Consider the following 21,247-nt stretch of genomic DNA (forward strand, 5'->3'; position numbering starts at 1 on the left):
TCAAAAAAAAAAAAAAAAAAAAAAAAAGGCTTGGCACGTTGGCTCACGCCTGTAATCCCAGCACTTTGGGAGGCCAAGGCAGGCAGATCACTTGAGGCCAGGAGTTCGAGACAGCCTGGCCAACATGGCAAAACCGCATCTCTACTAAAAATACAAAAATTAGCTGGGCATGGTGGTACATGCTTGTAATCCCAGCTACTTGGGAGGCTGAGGCAGGACAATTGCTTGAACTCAGGAGGTGAAGGTTGCAGTGAGCTGAGATCACGCTACTACACTCCAGCCTGAGCAACACAGTGAGATTCTGTCTCAAAAAAAAAAAAAAGATAGCTGTGATGATAAAGGGCAGTTTTTTGTATTACCTAAGGATGAAGATAATTATTTGTCAACCTAAATAACAAAGAGAGGCTCTCTCTCTCTCTCTTTTTTTAATTGAGACAGGTTTTCACTCTGTTGCCCAGGCTGGAATGCAGTGACTCGATTTCAGCTCACTGCAACCTCCACATCCTGGACTCAAATGGCCCTCTCACCTCGGCCTCCGGAGTAGCTGGGACTATAGGTGTGCACCACCACACGACTCCCCACTACTTTTTTGTATTTTTTATAGAGACGAAGTTTTACCATGTTGCCCAGGCTCATCTTGAACTCCTGAGCTCAAGTGATCCACCCACTTCGGTGTCCAAAAGTGCTGGGATTACAGACATAAGCCACCTCACCCAGCTGCTGAGGCTCTCTAAAAGAAAACATATTTATTTGGGAATACAGCAAGCTTGTCCAACCCGTGGTCCCTGGGCCACATACAGCCCAAGATGGCTTTGAATGCGGCCCAACACAAATTAGTAAGCTTTCTTAAAAGATTATGAAGTTTGGCTGGGCGCAGTGTCTCACGCCTATAATCCCAGCATTTTGGGAGGCCAAGGCAGGTGGATCACCTGAGGTCAGGAGTTCAAGACCAACCTGGCCAACATGATGAAACCCCGTCTCAACTAAAAATACAAAAATTAGCTGGGGCATGGTGGTGGGTACCTGTAATCCCAGCTACTTGGGAGGCTGAAGCAGGAGAATCACTTGAACCTGGGAGGCAGATGTTGCAGTGAGCCAAGATCAGGTGACTGCACTCCAGCCTGGGCAACAGAGAGAAACTGTCTCAAAAACAAAACAAACAAAAACACAAGAACAAGAGACAGGAAAAGCCACTTCGTTTGAGAGTCTTTAAAGTCATTCATGTTAGCTACTTCTATGTCAACACAGAGGAATTATACACCAAGGTGGTCTAAGATGTTAAGAATTCATTTAAACATGAGACTGCTTCTTTTGGATTCTGTAAGTGCTAATGTTGAGAAATTCATGACTACTGCTTAACTGTTGGCATTTTATTTAAGAATGTTCTGGAAGAACATCATCACATTTTCCCATCAGAGCTTGTGCAAAGAGGAAGCATTAGTGCCACGCCTCCATCACTAAAGGAGAGGCCTTGCTTTGGAAGGCGGGGCCAGAGGTTCTGCAAGTAGCTCATAGCATGGCTTAAGGCTCTGCATGAAGACTCAAGTTAGCCGATTTTGACACATATGCAAATGATTCTTTGCTAATCAAGCAACAACCGGAGTCAGTAGCTTTTACAGTCCTTGGGATTGTGAGGACAAGCTGGTCAGGAGACAGGTGGCGCTCACTACCCCCATCTTGGATCTGTTGAGAGTTGCAGATCAGTAAAAACTTGGGAGCAACCCCGATGACTCATTTCTGAGTTGTCTCAAGAGTGTGTGCCAGGAACTGGTAGAACAAATGGAATCTTTCAAAGGCCCAGCTCTCAAGAAGCTCACAGCCCAGATACGTAAGCATTACATATAATTCCATTACCCCTGCAAGGCAAGCAGCCCACACCAGCAACAGAGGCCAACCAGCCACAGGCTTCGCTCAGGTAGCTTTGATTTCATCTACAGATCCTGCTTTATTGTAACATGAGCACTGACGAAAAAGTAAAAATTTGGTAGGACTGAGAAAGTTAAAAATCCACCCTGCCCAGGTTAGGATAATAGACACACAAAGGCATCTACAAAATTAACAAGACAGCATCTCGCCCAATGACACATTACAGCTGTAAAGTATTTTCTTCTTTGAATAACCACTGCTGTCTTACTGAAAGCCTTTGTTCTCTGAAATATAGAGTATCAGAAACTTTGCTGTTTGAAATTCTATCAGTAAGAATGAAACATTCCACTCTTGACCAGGTGACTGTAAGTCACCTTAATACAGAGAAGCAGCCTTTACTGACCACCCAAGTCCAAGGCTTCCAAATGGGGATCTGTGGACACAGCATTCCTCATCTAAACTTTGCAGTTTCCAAAGAAACCACACTCTAAGGGCATTTTGCAGTTCAGGCCTGATATTGATTCTTTTACTCAAGCCCTGTTTTGCTTTGAGGTTGTCAAAACACTGCTTCATTTAAATTTTATCTCCACCCTTCCCCCAATCCTACATAAACTGTCCTTTGGGGCCAGGCGTGGTGACTCACACTGTAATCCCAGCACTTTGGGAGGCTGAGGCAGGAGGATCACTTGAGGTCAGGAGTTCCAGACCAGCCTGGACAACATGGTGAAACCCCATCTCTACTAAAAATACAAAAATTAGCAAAGCATAGTGACAGGCGCCTGTTATCCCAGCTACTCGGGAGGCTGAAGCAGGAGAATCACTTGAACCTGGGAAGTGGAGGTTGCAGTGAGCCAAGATCGTGCCACTGCACTCCAGCCTGGACAAGAGCAAAACTCCCTCTCAACACACACACACACACACACACACACACACACACACACACACAGAGAAACAAACAAACAAAAAACTGTCCTTTGGTCCTCTGGTTTACAGTCTACTTCATTGCAACGGGTTAATAAACCTGACTTTCTCAGATTCCCTGAATGGGGACAGATAGCATCGCAATCTATGAGAACCCTGCTGGTCTCAAAAGGGCTACATAACAATCTGTTTCGTATAGTATTTGGGATATGACTATACATGTGTGGCAGGGAAAAACATTTAGCAAATTTATGCCTGAGTTTCAGTTTCTTAATATAGTCATTTGTTAGCTTGAAACTTAATTCTGTCCTTGAATTAAAATTATTAAAATATGCGAATAGCATTTTAAGAGCCTTGAAGTCTGCTTTTAAAAAAAAATGGGCCGGGCGCGGTGGCTCACGCCTGTAATCCCAGCACTCTGGGAGGTCGAGGCGGGCGGATTACCTGAGGTCAAGAGTTTGAGACCAGCCTGACCAACATGGTGAAACCTCGTCTGTACTAAAAGTACAAAAAAATTAGCCGGGTATGGTGGTGGGCGCCTGTAGTCCCAGCTACTCTGGAGGCTGAGGCAGGAGGATGGCGTGAGCCCGGAAGGCAGAGCTTGCAGTGAGCCAAGATTGCACCACTGCAGTCCAGCCCAGGCGACAGAGCGAGATTCCGTCTCAAAAAAAAAAAAAAAAAAATATATATATATATATATATATATATATATATATATGGGACCAGGCATGGTGCCTCACACCTGTAATCCCAGCAGTTTGGGAAGCCAAGGTGGGAGGATTGCTTGAGCCCAGGAATTTCACACCAGCCTGGGCAACATAGTGAAACCTTGTCCCTAGAAAAAAAAAATTGTTTTTTAATTAGCAAGGCATGGTGGAGCATAGCTATAGTCCCAGCTGCTTGGGAAGCTGAGGTGGAGGATTGCTTGAGAGTGGGAGGTAGAGGCTGCAGTGAGCCATGACTATACCACTGCACTCTAGCCTGCTCAACAGAGCAAGACCCTGTCTCAAAAATATATATACGGAAAATTTGCATTCAGAGAAAAAAAAATTATCAGAGTTTGGTCAGAGAAAACCTCACAGGGCTGAATTCCCGGCCAATTCATACTAATCCTGTAAGACTTGGCTCAAATATTCTCTCTTCTTGAAAGTTGTCCCTAATCCTTCTCTTCTATACTCTGGTGGCACCTGGTGTTATATTTGTGGCATGGCACACGCCAACCACAATATTGGGGTTGTTGGTTTACCTGTTTTCCCAGTTCATCTCAGCTCATTGAGAGCCCGGTCCCATCATTGATCTGTACATTGCACCTGGCACACAGGAGGAACCCAACTGATGATGAATAGATGAAACTGTGAATGAAGGGGAGGTTGGGAGCAAGAAAACCAGTTGGCAGATGGTTGTAATGGTCCACAAAGGATGAAAATAACCCGAACTTAGTGTTTGACTAGATGAAAAAGTAGATGAGTATGGAACATCATATTTTATTTTATTTTTATTATTTTTTGAGATGGAGTTTTGCTCTTGTTGCCCAGGCTGGAGTGCAATGGCGCGATCTTAGCTCACAGCAACCTTTGCCTCCTGGGCTCAAGCGATTCTCCTGCCTCAGCCTCCTGAGTAGCTGGGATTACAGGCATGAGCCACCACGCCCAGCTAATTTTGTATTTTTAGTACAGATGGGGTTTCTCCATGTTGGTCAGGCTGGTCTCGAACTCCTGACCTCATGTGATCCTCCTGCCTCAGCCTCCCAAAGTGTTGGGATTACAGGCATGAGCCACTGAGCACAGCCTGTTTTTTTTTTTTTTTTTTTTTTCCTTGAGACGGATTCTCGCTCTGTCACCCAGGCTGGAGTGCAGTAGCGCGATCTCGGCCCACTGCAAGCTCCGCTTCCCGGGTTCATGCCATTCTCCTGCCTCAGCCTCCCGAGTAGCTGGAACTACAGGTGCCCACCACCATGCCCGGCTAATTTTTTTATTTTTTATTTTTAGTAGAGATGGGGTTTCACCGTGTTAGCCAGGATGGTCTGGATCTCCTGACCTCGTGATCTGCCCGCCTCGGCCTCCCAAAGTGCTGGGATTACAGGCATGAGCCACCGCGCCTGTCCTTTTTTTTTTTTTGAGACGGAGTTTCACTCTTGTTGCCCAGGCTGGAGTGCAATGGCACAATCTTGGCTCACTGCAACCTCCGCCTACCGGGTTCAAGCAATTCTGCCTCAGCCTTCTGAGTAGCTGGGATTATAGGCATGTGCCACCACGCCCAGCTAATTTTTTGTATTTAGTAGAGACGGGGTTTCACCATGTCGGTCAGGCTGGTCTCGAACTCCTGACCTTAAGTGATCCGCCCACCTCAGCTTCCCAAAGTGCTGGGTTTATAGGTGTTAGCCACCATACCCTGCCTGTCTCATACATTTGATATTCTATAGAGATTTCACATGGCGGCATACGTCTCTGAAACCCCTTCATGATGATTATAAACTGTGCCCTCTTTAAAGACATAGAGCTGGCCGGGCGCAGTGGCTCATGCCTGTAATCCCAGCACTTTGGGAGGCCGAGACGGGTGGATCACAAGGTCAAGAGATGGAGACCATCCTGGCTAACACGGTGAAACCCTGTCTCTACTAAAAATACAAAACATTAGCCAGGCATTGTGGCAGGCGCCTGTGGTCCCAGCTATTCCGGAGGCTGAGGCAGGAGAATGGCGTGAACCTGGGAAGCGGAGCTTGCAGTGAGCCGAGATTGCACCACTGCACTCCAGCCTGGGCGACAGAAGAAGACTCTGTCTTAAAAAAAAAAAAAGACATACAGCCAACAGATCTACTGCTTGATCCCCTTATGTATTAGACTAAAGGAAAATCCTGTCAAGGACTATTTCTGCACCATGGAACTGAAGAATGCTTTTGTTAAATTTCAACTCACTTAAAAAAACAAAACAGGACTGGGCATGATGGCTCACACCTGTAATCCCAGCACTTTGGGAGGCTGAGGCAGGTGGATCACCTGAGGTCAGGAGTTCGAAACCAGCCTGGCCAGCATGGTGAAACCCCATCTCTACTGAAATACAAAAGTTAGCCAGGGGTGGTGGCGTGGTAATCCCAGCTACTTGGGAGGCTGAGGCAAGAGAATTGCTTGAACCTGGGAGGTGGAGGTTGCAGTGAACTGAGATCCCGCCATTGCACTCCAGCCTGGGTGACAAGAGTGAAACTCCATCTCAACAGAAAAAACAACAAAGGCCGGGCACAGTGGCTCATGTCTGTAATCCCAGCACTTTGGGAAGCAAAGGTGGGCGGATCACGAGGTCAGGAGTTCAAGACCAGCTTGGCCAACATGGTGAAATCCCATCTCTACTAAAAATATGAAAATTAGCTGGGTATGGTACACACGCCTGTAATCCCAGCTACTCAGGAGGCTGTGGCAGGAGAACTGCTTAACTGGGACCTGGGAGGCAGAGGTTACAGTGAGCTGAGATCACACCACCGAACTCCAGCCTGGGCTACAGACCGAGACTCTGTCTCAAAACAAAAACAAACAAAAAGATAAATTTCAACCCATTTTTAAATGGTCTAATTATATGAGTTTCTGATGGACTTTGAACATACGACAAATGGAAGACTCCTCATACAGTGAATAAACGTCAGCGTATCACATTCCCAAAGTAGGGGTTAAGTTAAACCCTTTTAGATAAGGTTTACAAGAGTCATTACAACTTTCCATTCAGATAAGCTGGAAGGTTATCGTGGTAGCCAGTCACCAAATGGCCCCAGTGATCCTTGCTTCCTGGAATTCACTTACTAGTTTACACACCTTCCCACTTGGAATCATGTTTGTACTCTATGTCCAACAGAATGAGGCAGAAGTAACAGTGTGTTGTTTCCAAGGCTAGATCACAAAAGATACTGCCGTTTGTACCTTGTCTTGGTCTTAGATCATTTACTCCAGGGGAAGCCAGCAGTGAGGACGCTCAGCAGTCCTATGGGTCAATCAGAGTCCGAAAAGGCACAATCCTGAACGCCATCATCCTGAATGTTGAAATCCTAAAAGATCAAAATCCTACAAATATAATTCTGGAAAAAATCATTTAAAAGTCTTTAAGGGGGATTTATTTGAGAAATATATAAAAACACAATAGAAGGCTTCATAAACCACTTTACACAATAAAATAGACAACAATAACATTCACTTTTTTGCAAGTATGAACACTCAGATATATTAACAACAGCTGTATGGGCATAACAGTTATGAGCAGATAAGCCATATTCATAAAGAAATAGGTCGAAATGGGAAACATATAAACACACATCACTATAGTTGGTAATTGTGTGCACCCAGCTCTATAACTGAAGTCATCTGAAATACCATGACGAATAATCTAAGTCTTTGACAAGATCAGTCAAAAACTTTGATGGGTCACCACCACATATTCGGTCACCCAAAGAGCCAAGATCTGGAGACTTTTTTTTTTTTTTGAGATGGAGTTTCACTCTTGTCGCCCAGGCTGGAGTGGTGCAATGGCACTATCTTGGCTCACTGCAACCTCTGCCTCCTAGGTTCAAGTAGTTCTTCTGCCTCAGCCTCCTGAGAAGCTGGGGTTATAGGCATATGCCACCATGTCCGGCTAATTTTGTATTTTTAGTAGAGACAAGGTTTCTCCATGTTGTTCAGGCTGGTCTCGAACTCCCGACCTCAGGTGATTAGCCCGCCTCAGCCTCCCAAAGTGCTGGGACTACAGGCATTAGCCACCGCGCCCGGAGATCAGGAGAAATTTTACCACAAATGCAGATGTATGAAAAGAACATCTCACTGGGCTCAATGGTCCATGCCTGTAATCCCAGCACTTTGGGAGGCCGAGGCAGGCGGATCTCCTGAGGTCAGGAGTTCGAAACCAGCCTGGCTAACATGGCAAAACCCCGTCTCTACTAAAAATACAAAATTTAGCTGGGCTTGGTAGCGGGCGCCTGTAAATCCCAGCTACTCGGGAGGCTGAGGCAGGAGAATCACTTGAACCCAGGAGGCAGAGGTTGCAGTGAGCTAAGATCCTGCCATTGCACTCCAGCCAGGGCAACAAGAATGAAATTCTATCTCAAAAAAAAAAAAAGAAGAAGAAGAAGAAGAAGAAGATCTCTTCTTTTTTCTTTTTCTTTTTTTGTTTTTTTGAGACAGAGTCTCGCTCTGTCACAACACAGGCTGAAGTGCAGTGGCGCCATCTCGGCTCACAGCAGCCTCCAGCCCAGGCTGGAATGCAGTGCAGCAGGCTGGTCTTGAACCCCTGACCTCAGGTGATCTGCCCTCCTCGACCTCCCAAAGTGCAAGGATTACAGGCGTGAGCCACCGCACCTGACTCTCTCTTCCTTTATTGAGGAAGTTTCAAAAGTTTCAGTGTTGTCACATACATGCATACTGCTTATGCACAAAAAAATCAACATTGTTGCTGGTCTCAGGGGTTCGAAACTAGCCTGGCTGACACGGTGAAACTCTATTTCTACTAAAAAAAAAAAAAACAAAACCCAAAAATTAGCCGAGCATGGTGGCAGGTGCCTGCAATCCCAGCTACTCAGAAGACTGAGGCATGAGAATCACTTGAACCCAGCAGGCGGAGATTGCAGTGAGCCGAGATCACACCATTGCACTCCAGCCTGGGCGACAGACTAAGACTCTGTCTTTAAAAAAAAAAAAAAAAAAGTCAACATTGTGATAATACACATTCATGTAGTCAAGTTTCTGATGTCCAAGGCAGCAGAAGAAAACTCTGTCCCAACTCTCAGAGAGACCAAATTGTATTCTGTATTTGTTCTTTCTGGGCCAATTGGATGGTGCCCACCAATATTGAGGGCAGATCTTCCCAACCTAGTGCACTAGGAATCACACAGTAATCTACTCTGGAAACATCCTCATAGTCACACTCAAAATAGTGCTTTACAGGTTTCGAGATATTCCTTACCAGTCAAACTGACACCTAAAATTAAGTCTACCCTTGATCAACTTGGCACCCATATACACCTATTTAAACCATTTTTAATTTCCAAATAAAGACAATAACAAAGCAATAGTTTCACCTAACATCATGCAACTAACATAATGCAACTATCTTATGGACAACTGAAAATCCACTAATTCCTTCCCCAGAATTTAGCTTTTGGGATTTTCATCTTTCAGGATTGTGATTTTCAGGATTTTTGATGTCAGGGATTTTAGACTTTAGGGATTTTGATTTTTTGGGGTCTCAACATTCAGAATCAAGGCATTCAAGATTCTGTCTTTTGGCTGGTGTGGTGGCTCACACCTGTAATCCCAACACATTGGGAGGCCAAAGCAGGATCTCTTGAGGCCAGGAGTGAGACCGGCCTGGGCAAAACAGTGAGACCCTGTTTCTATCTAAGATATGATTATGTCTTTCAGGATTATGATCCAAACCTGCACAGGTGGTCCATATAGCAAGGAACTAAAGCCTCCTGCCAACAGATCCTCCAGCCCCAGTCAAGCCTTCAGATAACTACAGTCTTAACCAATATTTAAACTGTACCTTGGCCGGGTGTGGTGGCTCACACATGTAATCCCAGCACTTTGGGAGGCAAGGCAGGCAGATCACCTGAGGTCAGGAGCTCGAGACTACCCTGGCTAATGTGGTGAAACCCCTTCTCTACTAAAAATACAAAAATTAGCCAGGTGTGGTGGTACACACCTTTAATCCCAGCTACTCAGGAAACTGAGGCACAAGAATCACTTGCAACTGGAAGGCAGAGGTTACAGTGAGCCAAGATGGCACCACTGCACTAGAACCTGGGCGACAGAGTGAGACTCTGTCTCAAATTAATTAATTAATTAATTAATTATGCCTGTAATCCCAGCACTTTGGGAGACCGAGGTGGGTGGATCACGATGTCAGGGGATTGAGACCATCCTGGCTAATATGGTGAAACCCCGTCTCTACTAAAAATACAAAACAAAGTTAGCCGGGCGTGGTGGCAGGCGCCTGTAATCCCAGCTACTCAGGAGGTTGAGGCAGGGGAATCACTTGAACCCAGGAGGCAGAGGTTGCTGTGAGCCTAGATCACGCCACTGTGCCACTGTACTTAAGTCGGGAAAAAAAAAGAGGATGTGGCTCAAAAAAAAAAAAAAAAAAAAAAGAAAAAGAAAAAAAAGAAATTGTAAAAATACTTCTCAATAACTAATAACTTTTAAAATCATAATTGAAAAATAACAATAGTTGAAACTGAACAAAAAGACTACATATACAACTTGTGTGATGCAATGAAAGGAGAGAAAACCTATAGCCCTAAATGTTTACATTAAAAAAGAGAAAGGCTGAAGATGAGCGAAGCATCTACCTTAAGAAGATAGAAAAAGGCCAGTTGCAGTGGCTCACGCCTATAATCCCAGCACTTTGGGAGGCCAAAGTAGGCGGATCACCTGAGGTCAGGAGTTCGAGACCAGCCTGGCCAACATGATGAAACCTCATCTTTACTAAAAATACAAAAATTAGCCGTGCCTGGTGGTTAGCGCCTGTAATCCCAGCTACTTGGGAGGTTGAGGCCAGAGAATCGCTTGAACCCCGCAAGGCAGAGGTTGCAGTGAGGTGAGATTGTACCACTGCACTCCACCCTGGGCGACAAGAGCAAGACTCTGTCTCAGCAAAAAAAAAAAAAAAAAAAAAAAGAAGATCGAAAAAAAACAACAGAATAAATGCAAGTTGACTAGAATGAAGGAGATGATACAGATAATATTAAAAATTAATGAAATAAGACCAAAATTCCATCAAGGAAAAAAGAAGGAGAATTAAGTATTAGAAATGGAAAAGGAAGGTGCCACTATATATCCAGCAGATATTAAAGATAATGAGAGAAAGGTATGAATAACTTTATTCAATAAATTTGAAAACACAGAAAAAATGAACAAATTCTTTTAAAATCCCGATAAATTGGCTGGGCGCGATGGCTCACGCCTGTAATCCCAGCACTTTGGGAGGCTGAGGCAGGCGGATCACTTGAGGTCAGGAGTGCGAGACCAGCCTGGCCAACATGATGAAACCCCGTCTCTACCAAAAAACACAAAAAAATAGCTGGGCATGGTGGCACATGCCTGTGGTCTCAGCTACATAGGAGGCTGAGGCAGGAGAATCATTTGAACCTGGGAAGCAGAGGTTACAGTGAGCCGAGATGGCACCACTGCACTCCAGCCTGGGTGAAGGAATGAGATTCTGTCTCAAAAAAAATAGTTAATAAATTAATTACATAAAATCCTGATAAATCATCCTGACAAATGGTCATTTATCAAAATGAATTCAGAAAGAAAGATAAATCTTTTTTTTTTTTTTTTTTTTTGAGACACGTCTTGCTCTGTCACCCAAGCTGGAGTGCAGTGGCCCTATCTCGGCTCAGTGCAATTTCCGCCTCCTGGATTCAAGTGATTCTCTGACCTCAAGCAATTCCCTCTTGCCTTGGCTTCCTGAAGTGCTGGGATTACAGGTGTGAGCCATCATGCCCAGTGTATGCTTGTTTATTTTTATAATCATTTTATTTTTTAAATTTTCTTACAGAGACAGGGTTTCACCATGTTGGTCAGGCTGGTTCTGAACTCCTGACCTCAAGTGATCCACCCACCTCAACCTCCCAAAGTGCTGGGATTACAGGCATGAGCCACTGTGCCTGGCCATCATATTAAATTTATAACAAACTAGCTTGAATCAATAACAACTGAGCTTAGGCTAGGCGCAGTGGCTCACGCCTGTAATCCCAGCACTTTGGGAGGCCACGGCAGGTGGATCACCTGAGGTCAGGAGTTCAAGACCAGCCTGACCAACATGGAGAAACCCCGTCTCTACTGAAAATACAAAACTAGCTGGGGTGGTGGCGCATGCCTGTAATCCCAGCTACTCGGGAAGCTGAGGCAGGAGAATCGCTTGAACCTGGGAGTGGGAGGTTGTGGTGAGCCAAGATTGCACTCCAGCCTGGGCAACAAGAGTGAAACTCCATCTCAAAAAAAAAAAAAAATCAACTGAGGTTAAATAGCATATAAAACCCTGTTCCTATATAGCTATCTCCCTCTCCTTTATGTTGTGATGATCACAAATTATAACTTCATATACTGTGATTTGCTGCCTCACTTTTTTTTTTTCTGAGATGGAGTCTTGCTCTGTTGCCCAGGCTGGAGTGTAGTGGTATGATCTCAGCTCACTGCAACCTCCACCTCCCAGGTTCAAGCGATTCTCCTCCCTCAGCCTCCCTGAGTAGCTGGGATTACAGGCACCTGCCACTACACCCAACTGATTTTTTTTTTTTTTTTTTTTGAGATGGAGTCTTGCTCTGTTGCCTAGGCTAGAGTGTAGTGGTTCGATTTCGGCTCACTGCAACCTCCACTTCCCGGGTTCAAGTGATTCTCTGCCTCAGCCTCCTGAGTAGCTGGGATTATAGGCACATGCCACCATGCCCAGCTAATTTTTCTATTTTAGTAGAGACAAGGTTTCCCCATGTTGGTCAGGCTGGTCTTGAACTCCTGACCTCAGGTGATCCACCCACCTCAGCCTTCCAAAGTGTTGGGATTACAGGCATGAGCCATTGCACGTGGTCTGCTCCAGGTGATTTTTTTTTTTTTTTAAGAAGGAGTCTCGCTCTGTTGCCCAGGCTGGAGTGCAGTGGTGCAATCTTGGCTCACTGCACACCCCACCTCCCAGGTGCACACCATTCTCCTGCCTCAGCCTCCCAAGCAGTTGGAACTACAGGCACCTGCTACCACGCCCGGCTGTTTTGTATTTTTATTAGAGACGGGATTTCACCGTGTTAGCCAGGATGGTCTTGATCTCCTGACCTCGTGATCTGCCTACCTCGGCCTCCCAAAGTGCTGGGATTACAGGCGTGAGCCACTGCGCCCGGCCCAGGTGATTTTTTTTATTTGTGTTTGTACTATATAGAGATAGGGTCTCCCTGTTAACCAGGCTGGCCTCAAACTCCTGGGCTCAAGGGATCCTCCTGCCTCAGCCTCCCAAAGTGCTATGATTATAGGCATGAACCACTGTTCTAGTCCAAAGTGATGTTTATGTGTAAAACCACTGAGAAATTTCCAGTAGAAGTGGGATGAGGGTGCGATGGAGGGGTGGTTGTTGGGCGGGTACCTGGAAAGGAAGTAAGGTTTGCAATGACGGTAATACAGGAGCTCTTTCAAAGTACGATATGGCAAACACAGATTACAAGGAATAGACTGGAAGTGCTATTCTGCAGTGTATCACCTGGCTATAAATGGAAACATTTAAAGAATGTATAAAAAATAAAAATAGCCTGGGCAAGGTGGCTCATGCCTGTAATCCCAGCATTTTGGGAGGCCAAGGCAGGTGAATCACCTGAGGTCAGGAGTTCCAGACCAACATGGCCAACATGGTGAAACCCCATCTCCACTAAAAATACAAAATAAGCTCGGTGGTGTGGTGCATACCTGTAATCTCAGCAACTTGAGAGGCTGAGGCAGGAGAATCACTTGAACCCAGGAGGCAGAGGTTGCAGTGAGCTGAGATCACGCCTTTGCACTCCAGCCTGGGCCACAAGAGCAAAACTCTATCTTAAAAAATATAAATAAATAAATAAACAAAATAAAAAAATAGAGGCCAAGTGCTGTCCTGCCTGTAATCTCAGCACTTTGGGAGGCCAAGGCAGGTGGATCACTTGGGGCCAGGAGTTCAAGACCAGCCTGGCCAACATGGTGAAACCCCATCTCTACTAAAAATACAAAAATTAGCCAGGTGTCCCAGCTACCCAGGAGGTGGAGGTTGCAGTGAGCTGAGAGCTGAGATCAGACCACTGCACTCCAGCCTGGGCGACAGATCGAGACTCAGTCTCAAAAAAAAAAAAAAAAAAAGGGCCAGGTGCAGTGGCTCACACCGATAATCCCAGCACTTTGGGAGGCCAAAGCAGGTGGATCACGAGGTCAGGAGATCGAGACTATCCTGGCTAACACGGTGAAACCCTGCCTCTCCTAAAAATATAAAAAATTAGCCGGACGTGGTGGCACGTGCCTGTAGTACCAGTTATTCGGAAGAGTGAGGCAGGATAATCACTTGAACCTGGGAGGCGTAGGTTGCAGTGAGCCGAGATCGCGCCACTGCACTCCAGCCTGGGTGACAGAGCGAGACTCTGTCTAGAAAAAAAGAAAAAGAAAGAAAGAAAGAAACAGCCCAAATCATATCATTCTTTTATTTCTAAGAGAGGGCCTCAATCTGTTACCCAGGCTAGAATGCAGTGGCATGATCAAAGCTCAATTCAGCCTTCGTCTCCCAAGCTCAAGTGATCCTCCCACCTCAGCCTCCCAAGTAGCTGAGACTATAGGCAGACACCACCACGTTTAGCTAATTTTTAATTTTTTCTTTTTTAGAGACAGGGTCTTGCCATGTTGCCCAGGCTGGTCTTGAACTCCTGGGCTCGAGCGATCCTCCTTCCTCAGCCTCCCAAAGTGCTGGAATTATAGTCATGAGCCACTGCATTCGGCCATATCATTTTTTTAAAGACTGAAAATAAAATACACAGATGCCTACAATGCAATTTCCCCTCAAGCTGCCACTGGTTTTTATATTAATACCTAAAAAAATTATATCTTGGTTGTTTGCAACAGAATAAATAGTAGGCACAAGAGGTGGCAGCAGAATTTTTTTTTTGAGACGGAGTCTTCGTCTGTTACCCACATGGAAGTGAAGTGGCACAATCTCGGCTCATTGCAACCTCTGCCCCCCAGGTTCAAGTGATCATCCTGCCTCAGTCTCCTAAGTAGCTGGGATTACTGGTGCCCACCACCAGGCCTGGCTAATTTTTGTATATTTAGTAGAAATGGGGTTTCACCATGTTAGCCAGGCTGCCCTGGAACTCCTGACCTCAAGTGATCAGCCCGCCTATGTCTCCCAAAGTGCTGGGATTACAGTGGTGAGCCACCGTGCCCCGCCAGAATGTTTAAGTCTAGTTAGGAGGGGAGGTAGCTTTCCCTCACCATAAATTTATATTTTAAAATGTGCATTCATTAAGTTTAGAATACTGGTAAGTGTACTCTTTTTTCAGAGAAGGACCTTTATTTATTTATTTATTTTTTTGAGATGGAGTCTCACTTTGTCACCCAGGCTAGAGTGCAGTGGCCGGATCTCAGCTCACTGCAAGCTCCGCCTCCCAGGTTCACGCCATTCTCCTGCCTCAGCCTCCCACGTAGCTGGGACTACAGGCGCCCGCCACCTCGCCCGGCTAGTTTTTTGTATGTTTTAGTAGAGACGGCGTTTCACCGTGTTAGCCAGGATGGTCTCAATCTCCTGACCTCATGATCCGCCCGTCTCGGCCTCCCAAAGTGCTGGGATTACAGGCTTGAGCCACCGCGCCCGGCCGGACCTTTATTTCTTAAAGCATCTGACAGTACCTACTCCATGCAATTGTTTGTTTCTTTGTTGTTTGTTTTGAGACAAAGTCTTACTCTGTCACCCAGGCTGGAGTACAGTGGCACGATCTCAGCTCACTGCAACCTCTGGCTCCCAGGTTCAAGCAATTCTCCTGCCTCAGCCTCCTGAGTAGCTGGAATTACAGGTGCGTACCACCATGCCCAGTTGAATTTTCTATTTTTAGTAGAGACCGACAGGGTTTCACCATGTTGGCCAGGCTGGTCTCAAACTCCTAAACTCCTGAACTCCTGATCCACGCCCTTGACCTCCCAAAGTGCTGGGATTACAGGCAGGAGCCAAGGCTAGTGGCCTACTCCACACAATTGTAACAGTTACTAAATATTGTCATTCCATCCTGTGGGGTGGGGGGTGAATAAAGATACATCTTAGCAAAAACAATACAGACAATTCAGGAAAGAGTTTCCAGTTTAATTACATCAAAGCTACATCCAAAGTAAAAATAATACTCAGAAACGGCCGGGCGCGGTGGCTCAAGCCTGTAATCCCAGCACTTTGGGAGGCCGAGACGGGCGGATCACGAGGTCAGGAGATCGAGACCATCCTGGTTAATATGGTGAAACCCCGTCTCTACTAAAAAAGTACAAAAAACTAGCCGGGCGAGGTGGCAGGCGCCTGTAGTCCCAGCTACTCGGGAGGCTGAGGCAGGAGAATGGCGTGAACCCGGGAGGCGGAGCTTGTAGTGAGCTGAGATCCGGCCACTGCACTCCAGCCTGGGCGACAGAGCGAAACTCCGTCTCAAAAAAAAAAAAAAAAAAATAATACTCAGAAACAAAGATTGCTTATAATTCCAGAACATTTTAATTCTAAAGAGCCTTAATAAAAAGCCCCCCATTTCCAAATGTTCATCAAAAACAGAATGAATCAGTCCCATCAATAAGGGGGGAAAATCAAAGGAAAAAAAAAAAAGAAGAGGGTGAGAGATGTAAGAGATGAATGAAGGCTGACAACTATTCTTCTTTATAAAGAGAAACACTGCTTCCTCAGTGTCACTTATGAACAGGCAGGAGGAAAGTAACTGTCCATATTTGCCTTATATACAGTATTGGGTAATTAAATGCCAGTTGGGCTGTTTAGGAATGGCTTGCTAAAACATTGAAAAAATGAAAGACTTCATCCTTGTCATAGACTGCCACTTCAGTGGAACATTCAGTGCACATGACTGGGTGATAGATTTCTTCCACATCTGTCTCTGCCTTCTCGGCAGCATCTTCCTGGTTAGACCTCATCTTCTTATGGCCTCGCCTTTTCTTCCTGTTCTCTGAGGCTTTATATCTTAGAACCTCCTCTTTGTTAATAGAACAATTCATCACAAACATTGCTCTATATTGAGTTTTGTACGATTCATGCCTAAGAGAAAAACAAAATGGAGAATTGGGATTTATGTTCTATGTTAATAGTTTATCCATTTAGATAAAATTTGAGAACACCAAAAACTTAACTGAAATACCAACCAAAGTAAAGACAGAGGAATAAAGAAGCAAGTTTAAAGAAATTTTAAACAGTTGTTTTAAGAATAATTAAAACTTGTGAACACAGCTCACTGCAGCCTTGAACTCTTAGCCTCAAGTGATCCTCCTGCCTCAGCCTCCCTAGTAGCTGGTATTACAGGCACAAGCCACTGCACCGGGCAGAAGAAACATTTTAGTATATAACAGTATAAAGAAGAAATGTGTCTCTTTCCTTCTGCTTTTTGGAAGTAACTTTTATCTCAAGGGAAAAAAAATTTATTTGCTCTTTAAACTTAGAAAAAAGTTGTTGGAAACTTGCCAGATAATGTGCACTAATCTTTGACTACTGTCTTTTCACATTGTGGCCTGAGACCCTGCCCTCTTCTCATTTTAGATGGCGCCATTGTGGTCAACATTTTAGTAAAAGCTACAGGTTTAAAAGCTTAAGGAGCTTCTGACTTTATAATGTCTATTCTTAGCTATTATATATTTGATCAGTCTAACGTAGGGGTCCCCAAAGCCCGGGCCACAGACCAGTACCAGCCTGTGGCCTGTTAGGAACTGGGCAGCACAGCAGGAGGTGAGCAGCGGGCAAGCAAGCATTGCCAACTGAGCTCTGCCTCCTGTCAGATCAGCGGCAGCATTGCATTCTTATAAGTGTGAACCCTATCGTGAACTGCGCATGCGAGGGATCTAAGTTGCGTGCTCCTTATGAGAATCTAACTAATGCTTGATGATCCAAGGTAGAACAATTTCATCCAGAAACCATCCCCCGACTTTGTTCACCTCATATATGTAATATTTTCCTACTTATTTTCCCACTTAGTAAGTTTTTTTTTTTTTTCCCTTAGACCTCATGCAACAAAAATACCTATCTGGCTAAAAACAGTGAGCTCAAACTGTGCACTCACTAGCTCCAAATATTAACCTTCACCTTCACTACCATCAAAACCACCAGGAAGTAAGAATGTGCAAGTGGGCACTTCTCAGGGAAAAATAATCTAACCTTTCAAAAAATATCTTCAAACATAAATAGTTCTAGTTTCTTGTATTAACTGTAACTGCTTGCATGACTTTATCTGTCTCAGATCTCTAAGAATCCCTTATCACGTTAATATATATTTTTCCCTTTCTCTGTATCCCTTGTGCATCAAAACAAATCATTTTTTCTAAACTTTTTTTCTTTTTTTTTTTTTTGAGACAAGGTCTCACTCTCTTGCCCAGAGCAAGAGTGCTGCAGTGCAGTGGCACAATCATGACTTACTGCAGCCTCTACCTCACGGGGTCAAGTGATCCTCCCACTCCAGCTTCTCAATTAGCTAAGACTACAGGAATACACCACCATGCGTGGCTAATTTTTTCTTTTGTCGGGGGGGGTCTCCCTATGTTGCCCAAGCTGGTCTCAAACTCCTGGCCTCAAGCGATCTCCTACCTCAGCCTCCCAAAGTGCTGGGATTACAGGTGTGAGCCACCGTGCCCAACCTAAACTATTTTCTTAAAGAACACTCACTGGTGAAGGCCGGGTGCAGTGGCTCATGCCTGTAATCCCAGCACTTTGGGAGGCCGAAGCGGGCGGATCACGAGGTCAGGAATTCAAGACCAGCCTGACCAACATGGTGAAACCCCGTCGCTACTAAAAATACAAAAAGTAGCCAGGCATGATGTCACATGCCTGTAATCCCAGCTACTCAGGAGGCTGAGGCAGGAGAATCGTTTGAACCTGGGAGGTGGAGGTTGCAGTGAGCCGAGATTGCACCACGGCACTCCAGCCTGGGTGACAGAATGAGACTCCAGCTCAAAAAAAAAAAGAACACTCTTAGAAGTCTTAAATCATTTCCCCAAACTTTAAATAAAATTTTCATTAAAAAAAAACCTACTCCATTGTATTAGAACCTTGCATTAATATGGAACGTAATTTTCACCAGGGCCAATTAGATCATGAAGAAACTTTTGAATATAGGAACCCCGTGTTATGGTTTAATTGGAAGAGAGGCAACTTAAGTACAAAGACCTCATCTCATAAACAAAGTCTTTGTTAACTTATATGCAAAATGCTTAAGGCTCATATGTACAGTAAAAAATTGTTACAAATCATCACAAACCTCAAGCCAGGTAATAAGAATAAACCACAAGTGGTTACTCATTAGTTCCTAGAACAAATCGACCACCCATATCATTATTTATTTTCAGTTAACTTGATTCAAAAGATGTACTAAGACAGCCACTTAATAAGGCTACTAATAGAAGAAAAAAATCATGCCTATAATCCCAGCACTTTGGGAGGCAGAGGTGGACAGATAGCTTGAGACCAGGAGTTTGAAACCAGTCTGGCCAATATGGTGAAACCCCATCTGTACTAAAAATACAAAAATTAACGGAGTATGGTGGCGCACGCCTGTAGTCCCAGCTACTTGAGAAGCTGAGGCACAAGAATCGCTTGAACCTGGGCAGCGGAGGTTGCAGTGAGCAGAGACGGTGCCACTGTACTCCAGCCTGGGTGACAGAGTGAGACCCTGTCTCAAAAAAAAAAAAAAAAAAAAAAAAGGAATCCCTAATTTACAGGCCAATTGGATAAAAGGCATGGGTAACCTAGGGACCTCCTACTTGCAATGGCATCTGAAGTGGTGGAGGCAGTCTTAATAAGACTGATCTCAACCTGTGGGTTCTGCACTAACTCCAGGTAGTGTCCGAATTATATTGCAGGACACTCCATGTCCACAGAAAATTGAAAATTGTTTGATATGGGGGGGGGCGGAAGCTCCACACATTTGGTATCAGAAGTGCTGTGAGTAGAGATATAGTTTTTCTTTTAAGGTATTACATCATTGCACAACACATACGCAGTTTCACCGAATCCTTATTAGCACTGGCAAGTGCTTTATTAGCAAAGCTACTTTTTAAATAAAAATTTTTATCAATATATCATAGATGCACATATTTTCAGGGGGTACATGTGATAATTTAACATATTCATATAATTTGTAAAGATCAAATCAGTATAATTGAGAGATCCAGCACCTTAAATATTTATTTATTTATTATTTTTTAAGACAGAGTCTCACTCTTACCCAGACTGGGGTGCAATGTTGTGATCTCAGCTCACTGCAACCTCCACCTCTCAGGTTCAAGCGATTCTGCTGCCTCAGCCTCCTGAGTAGCTGGGATTACAGGCACGTGCTACTATGCCCGGTTAATTTTTGTATTTTTAGTAGAGACAGGGTTTCATCATGTTGGCCAGGCTGGTGTTGAATTCCTGACCTCAGGTGATCCGCCCGCCTCAGCCTCCCAAAGTGCTGGGATTACAGGCATGAGCCATCATGCCCAGCCAATATTTATCTTTTCTTTATGCCAGAAACATTTGAATTATTCTTTTCTAGCTATTGTGAAATATACAATAATTTTTTCTACAATAGATTATTTTAAACTATAATTCATCCTGCTGATCAATAGGCACTTAGGTAGATATTTTGGCTACTGTAACTAGTGCTACAATAAACATGAGAGTACAGATATTGCTTTGATATATTGATTTCCTTTCTTTTGGATATATACCCAGTAGCAGAATTGCTGGATCATATGGTAGTTCTATTTTTAGTTTTTTGAGGAACTTCCATAGTTTTCCATAGTGGCTATACTAATTTACATTCCCACCAACAGTGTTCAAGGGTTCCCCTTTCTCTGCATCCTCACCAGCATCCCACATTCCCTGTCTTTTTTATAAAAGCCATTCTAAACAGGGTGAGATATCTCATTGTGATTTTGATTTCCATTTCCATGATGTCCATTTCCATCCATGATTAGTGATGTTGAACATTTTTTCATATACTTGTTGGCCATTTCTATGTCTTCTTTTGAGAAATGTGTATTCCAATATTTTGCTCAATTTTTTTTTTTTTTTTTTTTTTTTTAAGTTTTGGTTAAAATTGTTTTTATCTTTTTAAGCCATCAGGTATTGGGTTTTTTTTTTTTTTTTTTTTCTTTTTTTTTTTTTTTGATAAGGGGCTTTTTACTATGGCTTTGATCTCATTACTCAATATTGGTTTGTTGAGTTTTTCTGTTTCTTCATGGTTCAATCTTGGTAGGCTGTATGTGTTCAGGAATTTATTCACTTCTAGGTTTTCTAATTTGTTGGCATATAATGGTTTGTAATGGTGTCTAATGATTCTTTGTATTTTTTTTTTTTTTTTTTGAGACAGAGTCTCACTCTGTCGCCCAGGCTGGAGTGCACTGGTGCAATCTCGGCTCACTGCAAGCTCCACCTCCCAGGTTCACACCATTCTCCTGCCTCAGTCTCCCACGTAGCTGAGACTACAGGCGCCCGCCACCATGCCTGGCTAATTTTTTTGTATTTTTATTAGAGATGGGATTTCACCGTGTTAGCCAGGATGGTCTCAACCTCTGACCTCGTGATCCGCCCACCTTGGCCTCCCAAAGTGCTGGGATTACAGGTGTGCGCCACCACACCTGGCCAATTGTATTTCTTTTTCTTTTTAGATGGAGTTTCACTCTTGTCCAAGCTGGTGTGCAATGGTGTGATCTCAGCTCACCACAACCTCTGCCCCCTGGGTTCAAGTGATTCTCCTGCCTCAGCCTCCCAAGTA

General features: G+C 44.3%; 1 protein-coding gene across 1 annotated transcript in view; it reads right to left on the bottom strand.

Moving 5' to 3' along the window:
- Positions 1–15,973: 15,973 nt before the first annotated feature.
- Positions 15,974–21,247, bottom strand: part of EAPP (E2F associated phosphoprotein) — a 28,019-nt gene continuing 22,745 nt past the window's right edge. The window contains exon 6 of the mRNA XM_025393010.1: positions 15,974–16,545. Within this exon, the coding sequence (XP_025248795.1) occupies positions 16,269–16,545 (277 nt within the window). The 3' untranslated portion in view covers positions 15,974–16,268. The remainder of the gene's footprint in view (positions 16,546–21,247) is intronic.

Source organism: Theropithecus gelada, chromosome 7b, assembly GCF_003255815.1.
Source record: "Theropithecus gelada isolate Dixy chromosome 7b, Tgel_1.0, whole genome shotgun sequence".
Classification (NCBI taxonomy): domain Eukaryota; kingdom Metazoa; phylum Chordata; class Mammalia; order Primates; family Cercopithecidae; genus Theropithecus; species Theropithecus gelada.